The sequence below is a fragment of the Suricata suricatta genome, chromosome 4 (assembly GCF_006229205.1).
Source record: "Suricata suricatta isolate VVHF042 chromosome 4, meerkat_22Aug2017_6uvM2_HiC, whole genome shotgun sequence".
NCBI lineage: Eukaryota > Metazoa > Chordata > Mammalia > Carnivora > Herpestidae > Suricata > Suricata suricatta.
In genome coordinates, this window is record NC_043703.1 from 82,550,630 (window position 1) to 82,563,000 (window position 12,371).

General features: G+C 47.3%; 1 protein-coding gene across 4 annotated transcripts in view; it reads left to right on the plus strand.

Moving 5' to 3' along the window:
- The window catches only part of FHL2 (four and a half LIM domains 2), a 67,506-nt gene that overhangs the window by 30,913 nt on the left and 24,222 nt on the right, over positions 1-12,371 (plus strand). For 2 of the 4 annotated variants that reach the window (XM_029937084.1, XM_029937082.1), the window contains exon 2: positions 11,897-12,076. In XM_029937084.1, the coding sequence (XP_029792944.1) occupies positions 11,918-12,076 (159 nt within the window). In that variant the 5' untranslated portion in view covers positions 11,897-11,917. Of the gene's footprint in view, positions 1-6; positions 40-159; positions 183-11,896; positions 12,077-12,371 lie in introns of those variants that run through there. The other 2 variants (XM_029937080.1, XM_029937081.1) reach the window with 2 other exon arrangements.

Sequence of the window (12,371 nt, forward strand, 5' to 3'; positions counted from 1 at the left end):
GAGCCCGCTCGCCGGTCCCCGGAGCCCGGAGCCCGCGCGGTGAGTGCACTCCGCCCGCGCCCACCGTGGGGAGCCGACAGCTCGGGGGCCAGGCGGCCTGCGCGCGGGAGGGCCGGGGAGACTGAAGCCGAGACGCGGGGGACCCGGGGAAGGGAGCGAAGACGCGGGAAGACCCTCGACAGGGAAGTTGAACCATGGAGAGATCCGGGGAGAGGAGAGTGACTGTGGGGGCGACCCAAACCGGGGGACCCCTGGGGAGGGGAGCCCGGCGGCGGCGTGCGGTGGGCAGAGGGGAGCAGAAGCTCCCGGACACCTGGGGAGGGAAAGGAGCGTTAAGGGAGACCCGGGAGAAGGGAGTTGAGTCCTGGTGACACTCGGGCAAAAGGGGGCTGAGACTTGGGGGAGACCTGGGTAAAGGGAAACTGAGCCGTGGAACACCCAGGGAGAGGGAAGGGGAGCCGCGGGGTAGACCCCGAGAAAGGCCCGCCAGAGGCCCCACCGCGGGACCCTGGGAGGGGAGACGGCTGTCGGAGTCCCGGCCAGGAGGGGGGCCCTGCGTGGGAGCTGGCGTACTGCCGCCCGGGTGGGCCGAGGGTCCGAGCGCGGGGACGCGACCGCCCCCGCCCTGCCCGAAGGCGGGACTCAGGAGTGTCAGCGAGTGGTCTTCGAGCGTGCTGGCGACCATCCACCAGTGGGGGGTCCCAGGCATTTCCCTTAGGTCCGAAGGTGTGCAGCTTGCGATGTGACCTCAGGCATTGACTTGCGCAGAACTTAAAAGACTGAACTATCAGATTTTAAAATACGCGCTTATTTTAAACCAGAAATATTTCACTTGTATGATGTTTTAACATACCTGAAATTTCACGAGGAAGGTGTTAAATGTTAATTCTTATGTAATCAAGAAAGAGTCCTATTTATTTTCAAATCCCATTTTGGGTTTCCATTGGGACTAGTCTAACCCAGGTTAAATGAAATGTATTCAGCAGCCTTCCATGTTGTGCGCTTATGGGGTGCGCTTAAATTTGGGAGGTAATAAATCACAGCTTGGGCTTATAATCAGGAGAACTGTGTTCAAAACAGGAGGCACCTACTTTTTGCACTAGCTCTGTTTACCTGAGTTTTGTAATACTATGTTAGAGAGGGGAAGCTCTGATGTCCTAAAAGTGATTTACACCAAAGAACATTTGAGGCAAGTCTTAGAAGTATAGGGATTTCTAGTCTGACAGTTAAACTTCCATAAAATCAAACTCTGTGAAGAACATTTCATTGTGCATTTATGTAAATTTTTTTCACAGTGTTTTCCTCTGAATTCCCTCATTTTGAATTTTTCAGGGTTATCAGTGAATACATTTGACCCCCAAACGATGTGGGGGCTAGGGGTGCTGACCCACCATGCAGTTGAAAATCCATGTATAACTTTTGATTCCTCAGAAATATAATTACTGATAGCCTTCTGTTGACTGGAAGCCTTACAGGTAACATAAACAGTTAAGATATTTTATATATTGTATGTATTGTGTGCTGTATTGTTACAGTAGGGTAAGCTAAAGAAAAGAAAATGTTATTCAGAAAGTCATGAGAAAATACATTCACAGTGCTGTATTTATGGGGGGAAAGCTGCACATAGGTGGACCCGCACAGTTCACACCCGTGTTTTTCAAGGGCCAGCTGTATATACAATTGGGTTTCTGCATTGTGTATTAGGTGCCATGTTTTAACATGCTTCTACACAAGGGCACATTAAATAAGGGCTACATCGGGGCGCCCCGGTGACTCAGTCAGTTAAGCATTGCCTCTTGGTCTCAGCTCCGTTCTTGATCTTGGGGTTGTGAATTCGAGCTCTATGTTGGGCTCTGTGCTGGGCTTGAAAGCTACTTTTAAAAAAGCGGGGGAGGGGGGAGCTAAATGTTTATTATAGAACAGACACTGTTCTAGGCACTGACATTCAGTCTCATTTAATTCTCACAAATATGGTACACCAGCAGGTGCAGTAGGCTGGCAGACATGCGTGCTTGGAACAAGGCTGCCTGGCACCACATTCCTAGTCTAGCTGTGCAACCTTAGCTAAATCACCTAATCTCTTGGTACCTCATTTTCCCTAATTGGGAAGTAGGAAAGTGGGTTATCATCAAGGCTGCACGTCATAAGCAGTATACAGATTGACATCGTCTTTGTCTTTGCAGATAAAGTAAAGCTCCAGAGAGATCAAAATCACTTCTGCTCTGGGGTTCCCAGCCAGTAAATGGTGGTCCTTTGATCCGACCTCAGGCAGCCTCTCTAGAGGCTGAGTTCTAATCACTAAAGCACTGGGACATACCTGAATATTTCAGTGAGGCCTTATGCTGCATACTCTGACCCATGATTGCTTGCTAACTACTTCCAATACTGCGAAAAATCAGATTGCACCCAAAAAGGCCTTGTAGGGTATTGAAACAGTTCGGCTGGGCATTAGAAGGCTGGGTTCTAGTCGTGTCCTGCATTAAGAGTGGGTTACACAGCTTCTGGCGCCGGGGCTGTTTCATTTGTCCACAAAGGGGCTGGAGTACATATGCTTCTCTCTACCTCAGAGGCCACAAGATACAAAGTGCCTTGAACTTGAGTGAACAGAAGAAGATATTGGATACTTCCTGCGTAGTTTCATTATGAGAATTTTATCAAAGCCCATTTATCCTGTGGGATTATCCTGAGAGGCCACTGCCTGAAGATGGCCTCTTTGAGCACGATTCCCTGGGCCCTTCTCTAGTGTCTGAGAGCCTGGTCTTCCAGGAGCTCTAGCTGGCATTGTGACTTTGGGTGAGTCACCAGGTACCTCTGTTATCCTGAACTGTGGATTTCAACTTTGGCCCCTATGGTGGGTAAGTTTATGGCAACCTGACTGGGCCGCACTGTTCCTGGGTGTTTCTGGATGAGATTAACATTTGAGTCTATAGACTGAGCAAGCTGATTGCCCCTCCCAATATGGGTGAGCCTCGTCCAATCAGTAGAAGAACTGGCCAAGAAGGTTGAGCAAGTGGGAATTCCTCTTGCCTGACTGTTGGCCTGGGATATCAATGTTTTACATCCTCCAGACTCAGACTTAAAAGGAGACTCCCTATGCGGGCACTTTGCCTGCCTGCCTGCAGAACTGGGACATTGGTCCTTTCCAGCCTTTGGTCTTGAACTGAAACGCAGCTCTTTCTGGGTCTTGGGCCTGCTGACTTTTGAATTTTAACTTACACCATTGGCTCTCCTGGTTCTCCAGCCTTCCACAGATCTTGGGACTTCCATAATAGTGAGTCAATTCTTTGTAACAAATCTCTGTGTATATATATATATATATATATATATATATATATATATATATATATGTGTGTGTGTGTGTGTGTGTGTGTGTGTGTGTATGTGTATGTATATATATCTTACTAGTTCTGCTTCTCTGGAGAACCTGACCAATACAGTTCTCCAGTAACTTTGCTGAAAAATTCTCCCACCAGCAATCAATCTTGTTTCTTTTTTGAGATTCCAGGACTACTTTGCTACTGGTGGTGTTGATTTTCCTTGTGCTATAAAATATGATCCTTGTCCTGGGTATCTAATAAGACTTCTGGGCAGCATCTGGTGTTCCATTCTCATCAGTGATTCTCACACGGAGTCTGAACTTGGCCATCACATGGCATCACACTCATCCTTGGCCTTCATAATCCCTAAGTTTACCGAGTTTACTGCCCTGAGTTAGTCTGTGGCTTAAGGATCTTTAGGCTTAGAGTACTCAGTGAGGCAAGTGATGTCTTTGACAGTAAGGCAAGTGACTGTCCTGTTTCTGTGGGTGAATAAAATGAATGTCACAGCGCATCCTTGAAGTCTGGACGTAGTTAGGTTTCTAGTCAAAAAGAAAATGGATCCGTCTGTGATGATATGGCTTTTGGGATAATGAGAATGGGCCAGCCAGTGGACAAAGTCGTCGGAGCTGTGCAAGCCTGTCCTGGCAGGATCCCCGTGCCGTGTGCTAAAGAAACACTGTGGAGGAGCAGGACCAGGAGAAGGAAGAAGCCAGTGTGTCCTGGGCGGCATGTTCACCACGGAAGAGGCTGGTGGGGGCTCAGAGCAGATGGTAGCCGGGCAGACAGAAAGTACACAGTGAGCCGCCTTTTGGAGACTGGGGGAGACCGATGACAGAGTAAGCGGGTCTCTTTTTGTTCCTGTGGAAATAAGGAGTAAATAATGTGTTCCTGTGTTCCTAGGAAGGTGGTGGTAGAACTATAGGGTGGGCCTCCCCCGGAGCCCTGCCCTGGGATGATTTATGAGCCCGAGGCAGCCTGACATTCTAGCCAGCATAATTATGCTTGTCTTGAGTTGACTGAACTGACATGTTTTGAGATTAAATTACAAGTTAGTATCTGGAAAGTGGTTTAGATTTTTTTGGAGCTGGATCTATTTTGGAACTCTTTTAGAGATCATAGGCTCTATCCCAGTCTCCTGGTGCCTAACCCAGTATGTGGAGAATAGTGGCGACTTAGTACATTCTTACTGACTGGATTTAAAAGTCCATAAGAGGGGCGCCTGGGTGGCTCAGTCGGTTAAGCCTCTGACTTCAGTTCAGGTCAGATCTCACGTTTGTGGGTTCAAGCACCGCATCAGGCGCTGTGCTGACAGCTAGCTCAGAGCCTGGAGCCTGCTTCCGGTTCTGTGTCTCCTTCTCTCTCTGCCCCTCCCCCTCTCATGCTCTGTCTCTCTCTGTATCAAAAATAAATAAAACAGTTTAAAAATTAAATAAATAAATAAATAAATAAAAGTCCGTAGGACATCAAACCGGTATCACCATTGGACTTAAGGTCAGAAACTGGGCATTTATTATTTTCCCGTTTTGTTTCATTATTCATTATCCCAAAGTTAGCCCGACAGAGGTTTACCTTCGTCAAGCATTGTCTCTCACACCAAACGTTTCTTAAAACCATCAGAGATGAATCAAGATTTTTGTTAAGTTTTTGAAAGTTACTAGTTTCTATAACCAAATTATAAAACATCCCTGAACCCAGCCCATATACTGCATAAGCGCTCATTAAATTAATCCATACGTATGTCACATAGTGGTAGACCTTGTCAATCTTACACCTCACCAACCATCTAAAAATCCATTTCAAATTGATTCCAAATACATAATTATATTCCTTCAAATAGCAAACTCCTTGAACTTGCATCTTGCTCTCATTCACCAGAATTTTGATTGAAAAGAAACAGTTCAGCTAGACTCACAGTGTTTGAGGTTAGCCATGTCTGTGTGTCAATACTTCTTTTTAAATTTTTTTATAAGTTTCTTTCTGTATTCTGAGAGATAGCAGGGGCAGAGGAGGAACAGAGAGAGGGGAGAGAGAGAATCCCAAGCAGGCTGTGCTGTCAGCGCAGAGTCTGATACAGGGCTCAACCCCAGGAAATGTGAGATCATGACCTGAGTGGAAGTCAGACACTTACCCGACTGAGACACCCAGGCATCCTATGTGTCAGTACTTCTACCCATAGGAAAGCAAACTGGTGCAGAATGTTCTCTGGCTACAGTTCCATGTACGAGAGCCCGTGCCCTTGGACAAGGACCTTGGGTGCGTAGGTGTGCTGGGTCTATGCAGAACATCCAGCCTTTCCGGACGTCTGCAGCCCGTGGCAAGGGGTCTAGCATATTCTTTGCAGAGATGCTGCTGGTTTTTGCTTCTTGACCTGACCAGGCCTCTCCTGGACTGTGCAGCTGTGTGTTCACTGTATGCACAATAAGAAAAATCCTACTCTCTGTGGAAGCAGCAGTTTATCTGGAAGAGGGAGGGGGGCCAGAGACAGAGGAGGAAGAATGAGGCTCAGGGTCTCTTACGTTAGAAAGTTGAATGACGTCGGATGTCAAACCCCATTACCTTTTGGGTTTGGTGTGCAACAGGAATCGTTCACATAACATGTTCTCGTTTTCACTGTCCAGTTTTGCCCCCATGTTTGTACTCTCCATCCATTTGTTCATTCCACAAGTATTTAGAAGCACCTGCCCCTGTGTTTGTCACCTGCTGGCAAGGCCACAACAGTATGCCTACCTTCACAGCACTTATGGTTTGGTGGGGGGCATAGGTGATCACAGTGTCACATGCTGTCACAAAAGTATTGCACTAAAAAAATTTTTTTTTAAATTTTAGAGAGAGAGAGTGCAAGGTTGGGGGGAGGGCGGAGAGAGAGAGAACGTTAAGCAGGCAGAGCCCACATATAACAGAGTGATTTTCTGAATTCTCTCCAAAAAGCTCTGTTGGATGGTTGATAAGCAATGGGATTTCCCAGGTGGGTCATTTAAAGATGGACATGGTTTCAGCAGGGACTGACTCACGGGCGCTGCTGCTCAGTGTTGTGGGAGGGATTTGGGAATGCTGCAGATCTCTCTTTGGGAATTGACTGTGTTAGAGAAGTCTTGTGTTAGAGAAATACTTGAGTCTCCAGGCGGAGGAGGAAAATGGCACCTCTGGGGTCAGATCAGACTCAGTAGCTGAATCAATGGAACTTTGAAGACAGTCCCTAAGGGAGACCTCTTTTGTAAAGCTGGCTTTTGTAGGCAAGCCTCTGTGGCCCACCAGGCCTCCCTTGGCAACAACAGCCCAGGCACCTGGCACCCAGGGCCTGCCCAGCTTGCCAGCTTCCTCCTTGTATTCCCAAAACACTTCCCTGGTTTAAAAAAAAATGCATAAGTTCTGACTTTTAATGTCCTTGTGCCTTTTCTACCTTGTCTGCTCTCCTTTTTCTTCTCCCATTTTCTGCGTTTCTCTTCTGTGTTCCCAGCTCTAACACCCCCGCTCTCAAACTTTGCTTCACGGTTTTTAAATCTGCAAAGATAAAAATAACCCACATGTATGAGCCTGTGGACTTAAAGTTCATTTATTTATTTTGAGAGAGAGTGCAAGTGCAAGCAGGGGAGGGGCAGAGAGAGAAGGAGAGAGAAAACTCCCAAGCAGGCTCCACGCTGTCATCAAGGAGCCTGGCGTGGAGCTCGGACTCAGAAACTGTGAGATCATGACCTGAGCCGAAATCGAGTCAGACGCTTAACCGATGGAACCACCCAGGACCCCCGAAGCCTGCAGACTTTTTAAATAATAGTAATGCTTTTGTAAGGTGAGCCTGTGCATCACGGCGCCAGTGCTCTCTCAGAGCCTTTGGTTTTACACCTGCCCGGAAGCTGAGCCCTGGGGGCCCCCTGAAAGCCGGGTGCCTCCCCACTCCCACCTGGCCAGCGGTGCCCGGTTCCCGGGACTCACCTCACCCAGTGCAGTTACCTGGGCCTGTAGTCACGCCTGTCCCCTGCTAGCCAGTTTTTCAAATATCCTGCTCATTCTGAGCCCAAGGGAGAATGACATCCAGAATGATTTCCCCCTGGGAAGGGACAAGAACTCCAGGACACTGTAATTTGGAGTCAGTTCAATGAAATAGCAATCAGTAGTCAGGTACCCCCTGGCACGCTGCTGTTCACTTCTCTCAGCATTTCTGTCCCAGGTCATGGGCAGGAGCCTGGTCGAACCTCTCAGGAGGATGCACAGGGTCAGAGGCAGGAAGCGATAGTACACCAAGAGGTTGAAAAAAAATCCTTATGGAACCAAGATGTCCTATTTTTATTTAAAGAAATGACTCAGGGGGCGCCTGGGTGGCTCAGTTGGTTAAACCTCCGACTTCGGCTCAGGTCATGATCTCACGTTCGTGGGTTTGGGCCCTGCATCAGGCTCTGTCCTGACAGTCAGAGCCTGGAACCTGCTTCCGATTCTGGTCTCCCCTCTCTCTGCCCCTCCCCACTCATGCTCTGTCTCTCTCTCTCTCTGTCTCAAAAATAAATAAAAAACATTAAAAAAAAAAAAAGAAATGACTCAGAAGTAGACTCCAACACCCTGGAAACCTTTCTTAAGAGTCCCTGCCCCTCCGTTTTGTGTTCCTCACCCCCACATGGCAAAGTTGGGCCTTCACGCAGTGAACTCTCAGCTGGGCCTCCTATTACCCATTGCCTACCAGGCAAAGCCAAGTTCTTGGTCAAGACGAGAGGCCCTCCTTTCTTTGAACTTTGACTACCTTGACAGTTTCCTCTGCTCACCCTACCCTGCTCCTCATCACCCCTTTGCCCTCTGCCCCCTGGCCTGCAGTCATCACCTGACTTATCCTTTTCCACCACAAGGAGAGAGACATCTCTGGGAAGGGCGAGAGTCTCTTGCCTTTCCTGAGGACCCTCTGTGTCTCTCCATCACTCCCCTGCACATGGAGCTTTGTCATCTGTTTGATGCATAGTCAACCGTTAAACAACAGGGTTGGAACTGCACCATCCACTTAGACACAGATTTTTCCCCCAGTAAACACAGTACATTACAGTAAATGTGTTTTCTTTTCCTTATGATTTTCTAAATGACATTTTCTTTTATCCAGCTTGTTTCATTGTAAGAATACAGTATATAATACATATAGCATACAAAATATGTGTGAAGCAACTGTTTGTGTCATTGGCAAGGCTTCTAGTAAACAGTAGACTGTTAGTAGTTAGGTTTTGGGGACATCAAACGTTACAGGTGGATTTTTGATTGCTCAGGGGTTGGTACCTCAACTCCTGTGTTTTTCAGGGATCAACTGTGTATCTGTTTTCCTGACTAGACTACAAGTTCTTTCTCGGAGGGCCTGGGTGGTATTCATCTTTGTATCCCCAGCACTTTTCATAACCTCTGACACACAGTTCCACCCAGCTGATGCTTCTGGAATGAAGAAATAATCAGGTGTCCAATAGATTTAAAAATGCAAAGTTATAGGAACTTTCTAATGTGGGACTGTAGATACGGGTTTTTTCCCATTAAAAAGAAACTTAAGATTGATTGCGTAACTTTAAATACACACTTTTAAAAAAGAATGTTGTACGGGCGTCTGGGTGCCTCAGTCAGTTGAGTATCTGACTCTTGATATCAGCTCAGATCATGCATGATCTGACTGTTTATGAGTTTGAGCCTTGCATCAGGCTCTGCTCTTGACAGCACAAAGTCTGCTTGGGATTCTCTCTCCTTCTCTAGCTACCTCTCTCCCACTCGTGCACGCTCTAGAAAGAAAGGATGGGAAGGAAAGGAGAGGAGAGGGAAGAGAGGCAAGGAAAGAAAAGGAAAAAGAATATTCTATTCATAGCAGTTAATTAAGGGGAAAATTGGTATTAAATACTCTGTGACAGAAGGGAAGCTCTTTGGGGGTGCCTGGGTGGCCCAGTTGGTTGAGTGTCTGACTCATGATTTTGTCATGATTCCAAGGTCATGGGATCAAGCCCCATGTCTGGCTCCACACTGAGTGTAGAGCTTGCCTGAGATCCTCTCTCTCTCTCACTTTCTTTCTCTGTCTAAAATAATAATAATAATAATATAATAATAATAATAATAATAAACCAGGGATGCTCTTTGCTTCCTCATTAGTTAATGGGATACGTGCTTTGACTCTCAGGGTCTGTGCTTCATATAATTGTATGGGACTGTCGAAAGGATCATCTCAGATCAAGGGTGTCCTGCTCTGTTCCTCATCAGTGATGGATGCTCATGCACACCGTAACTCATTGGTTTGACACAAGTGCTCTCCTGATCCTTAATATTGCAGCAACTTCTGAGAGAAGATAAGGAACAAGGTGGGAGAGAGATCCACTGCCGTGAGAATCCCATGCAGACCCTCTGAACGGGTGGCTGCTTCTACTCTAGTCCTGCTGGGAGTAGGTGTCAGTCCCGAGGACATCTGTCTCTGACAGCCTCAGTCATACTTGGAGCAGACGGGGACCCCCACCAGTTCTTAGAGTTTACTCCCTTAGATTATTTCTGTCCCGGCCCCGTGGAATTGGAGGAGGTAGAAAACACATATGCCAGTTCCATGAGCAACATCATGATCATCACCTTGAAGAAAATCCACCCCTTTCAGTGGCTTAAGAAAGTAGGAAAGATCTCTGAGAGGCAGCTGGTGCAGCCTGCACCCTTTCCCTAGCACATCTGTGTTTTGTCTGAACCCCCTTGGAATCACTTGTTCATTTAGATTGGGAGTTTGTTTCTTCTAACTTAGATGGCTTTTTTTGGAAAGCTCACGTGAATCCTCTTTTTGTGTTAATATTCCTGGGCTCTGGTTTCTCCATGCATGAAATCAGGTCATTGTTGTAGATCCTCTTGGGATTTGTTTCCAGTGCTTAAGATTCTAATTTGTAGTTCTGTCTCCTTTCGTTGTTCTTATTTCACATTCTCAAATCCTTACTCTTATATTTCTGTGAGAAGAATAGGGAATTAGCCTCTGGTTCCACTGGTACACAGCGACCTTTATTGGAAAAATATAAAAGTTGGAAAGACAGCTCCCAATTATGATGATATAAATAATTGCCACTTTTGAGAGCCAATAACTGAGGAATTACAGGAAAGTCTTGAATCTTTGGCCAACACAGCGGCCACAACCCGAGATGGCCTGAGCGAAAGGATATTTATACACTGGGTTTCAGAAGAATAATTCAAGGCACCAGAGCCTCATCTTGTAATGTTATCACAAGAATATCCAGACAATGTTTTCTTTAACTCTGGGAAGGGCAGTTTAGAAGGCTGAGTCCTGCCACATGTGTCCAGCTGCGTGTTTAATGCTCTTGGAAAAACATTATTCTATAAACACAGAAATAACCAAGTATGGGTGCCTGCAGGAGGTTTATTTCTTTGCTTACTGTTGTCAGGACCTTGGATACACAAGAGCACAAAATTAATAAATGCTGTCAAATTTGCTGTGATCATAAACCAGGGGCAGCAATATTTTATGTGCACCACAGGCTGTTATTCTGGAATTTCACTCAGGATAGTTTGAAAGCACTGGACATGGATCCAACTGTAATAAGAGTTCGCAAAACATGCCTCAGAGAATAGTCAGTCTGCCTATTTAACAATTTGTAAAACATTTCACTTTGAGCAAATTAAATATTGCCACTTGAGAAAATACTCCTGAAGAAGACCGAGTGTGTGCTGTTAACGCCCCAGAGGCACGTCTCAACACCAAGTGCACCCACAGTGGTTGGTCTGGGGCAGTTCTAACATGCTTGTAGGGGAACAGCACATGAGGTGTGCTGAGAAGCTCGGCCCGCCTTCCTCCACCTCTCCTCGTCATCTCCTACTGCCCGTGCACGCTCTGTGCGCACCCTGGAAAAAATGCAGGGTGACTGGCACAGAGATGCATTCTTGTTCCTCTCTGAAAGGCACGAGGCACTGCCTGGAAAGCCGCGGTCACTGCATTTCCCACTGTGTGATAATCTCTGTTCTTGGAAGCCGGCCCTCCCCTTTACCCTGCTCTCCGGAAACCTGGTCGGCGGGAGGGTAATCTTTTCATAGGGGAGAAGTGACTTGTCCCCAGGGACACATGGTGGTTTTTCTAGTGCAAGGGCAGGTTTTGCTTCCCAATGTCATTTCAAGGTCAGGGGGAATGCTCTTTTGGCATCTCCGGTTTACCACCTCCTGATGCCCCTCCCTCTGGGCACTGGTTTCTTCAAATTTATGCACCATAAAGGAGAGCTCATGGAAAATCTTTTTATAGAAATGAACATATTGTTTCTATCTCAGCCTTTCTATTTTGGGGGCAGGGAGAAAGGCAAGATGTAAGGCTGCGTCACACATTTGAAGCATACACCCAGCCCTGCCCAGATGAGGCTCCGTCGCTGACTCTGTCTGTATCCAAAACTGACATAGCTTTTTGTGACACAGTCAACAAGAGAGGGCATGTTTAAGGAAGTGAAATGCACTCAAGCCACAAAACTTCCCCCAAGCTAATTTTTTTTTAAGCATTACTGAAAATCACCACCTCTGAAAGGGTGAGAGGATCACCCAGAGGGGATCCCACGCAGCAGGGTGGCATTGGGACTGTGCTTACAGGAACCTGTCCTTTCTCCTCCTGGCAGGTGGTCGAAGAGCCGGGCATCATGATGACGGAGCGCTTTGACTGCCACCACTGTGAAGAATCTCTCTTCGGCAAGAAGTACATCCTGAGGGAGGAGAGCCCCTACTGCGTGGGGTGCTTTGAGGCTCTCTACGCCAGCACTTGTGAGGAGTGTGGGAAGCCCATCGGCTGTGACTGCAAGGTACCCCTGCACCCCTTCCCTGGGCAGGCCCGGCACTCCTGGGTCCCTCGCTGCTCCCACCACCCCCACCCCGGAAACCACAGGCTTCTTTGTGTGGTTTGTGCCAACGCCCTAATCCACAGCGCCTCTTGAAATTCCGTCTCTTGAGCCCCCTCTACTGGGCTTGTCCCCCCTCCCCCCGCAAGAAGCCTCTCCGAGCCTTCTCCCTCAGGCTACTCTGTGCCCACTCTTAATTCTGTAGCATTGATTCGTGCATTTCCAAGACGTTTACACTGAAGGTCCTGAGCACACTTCT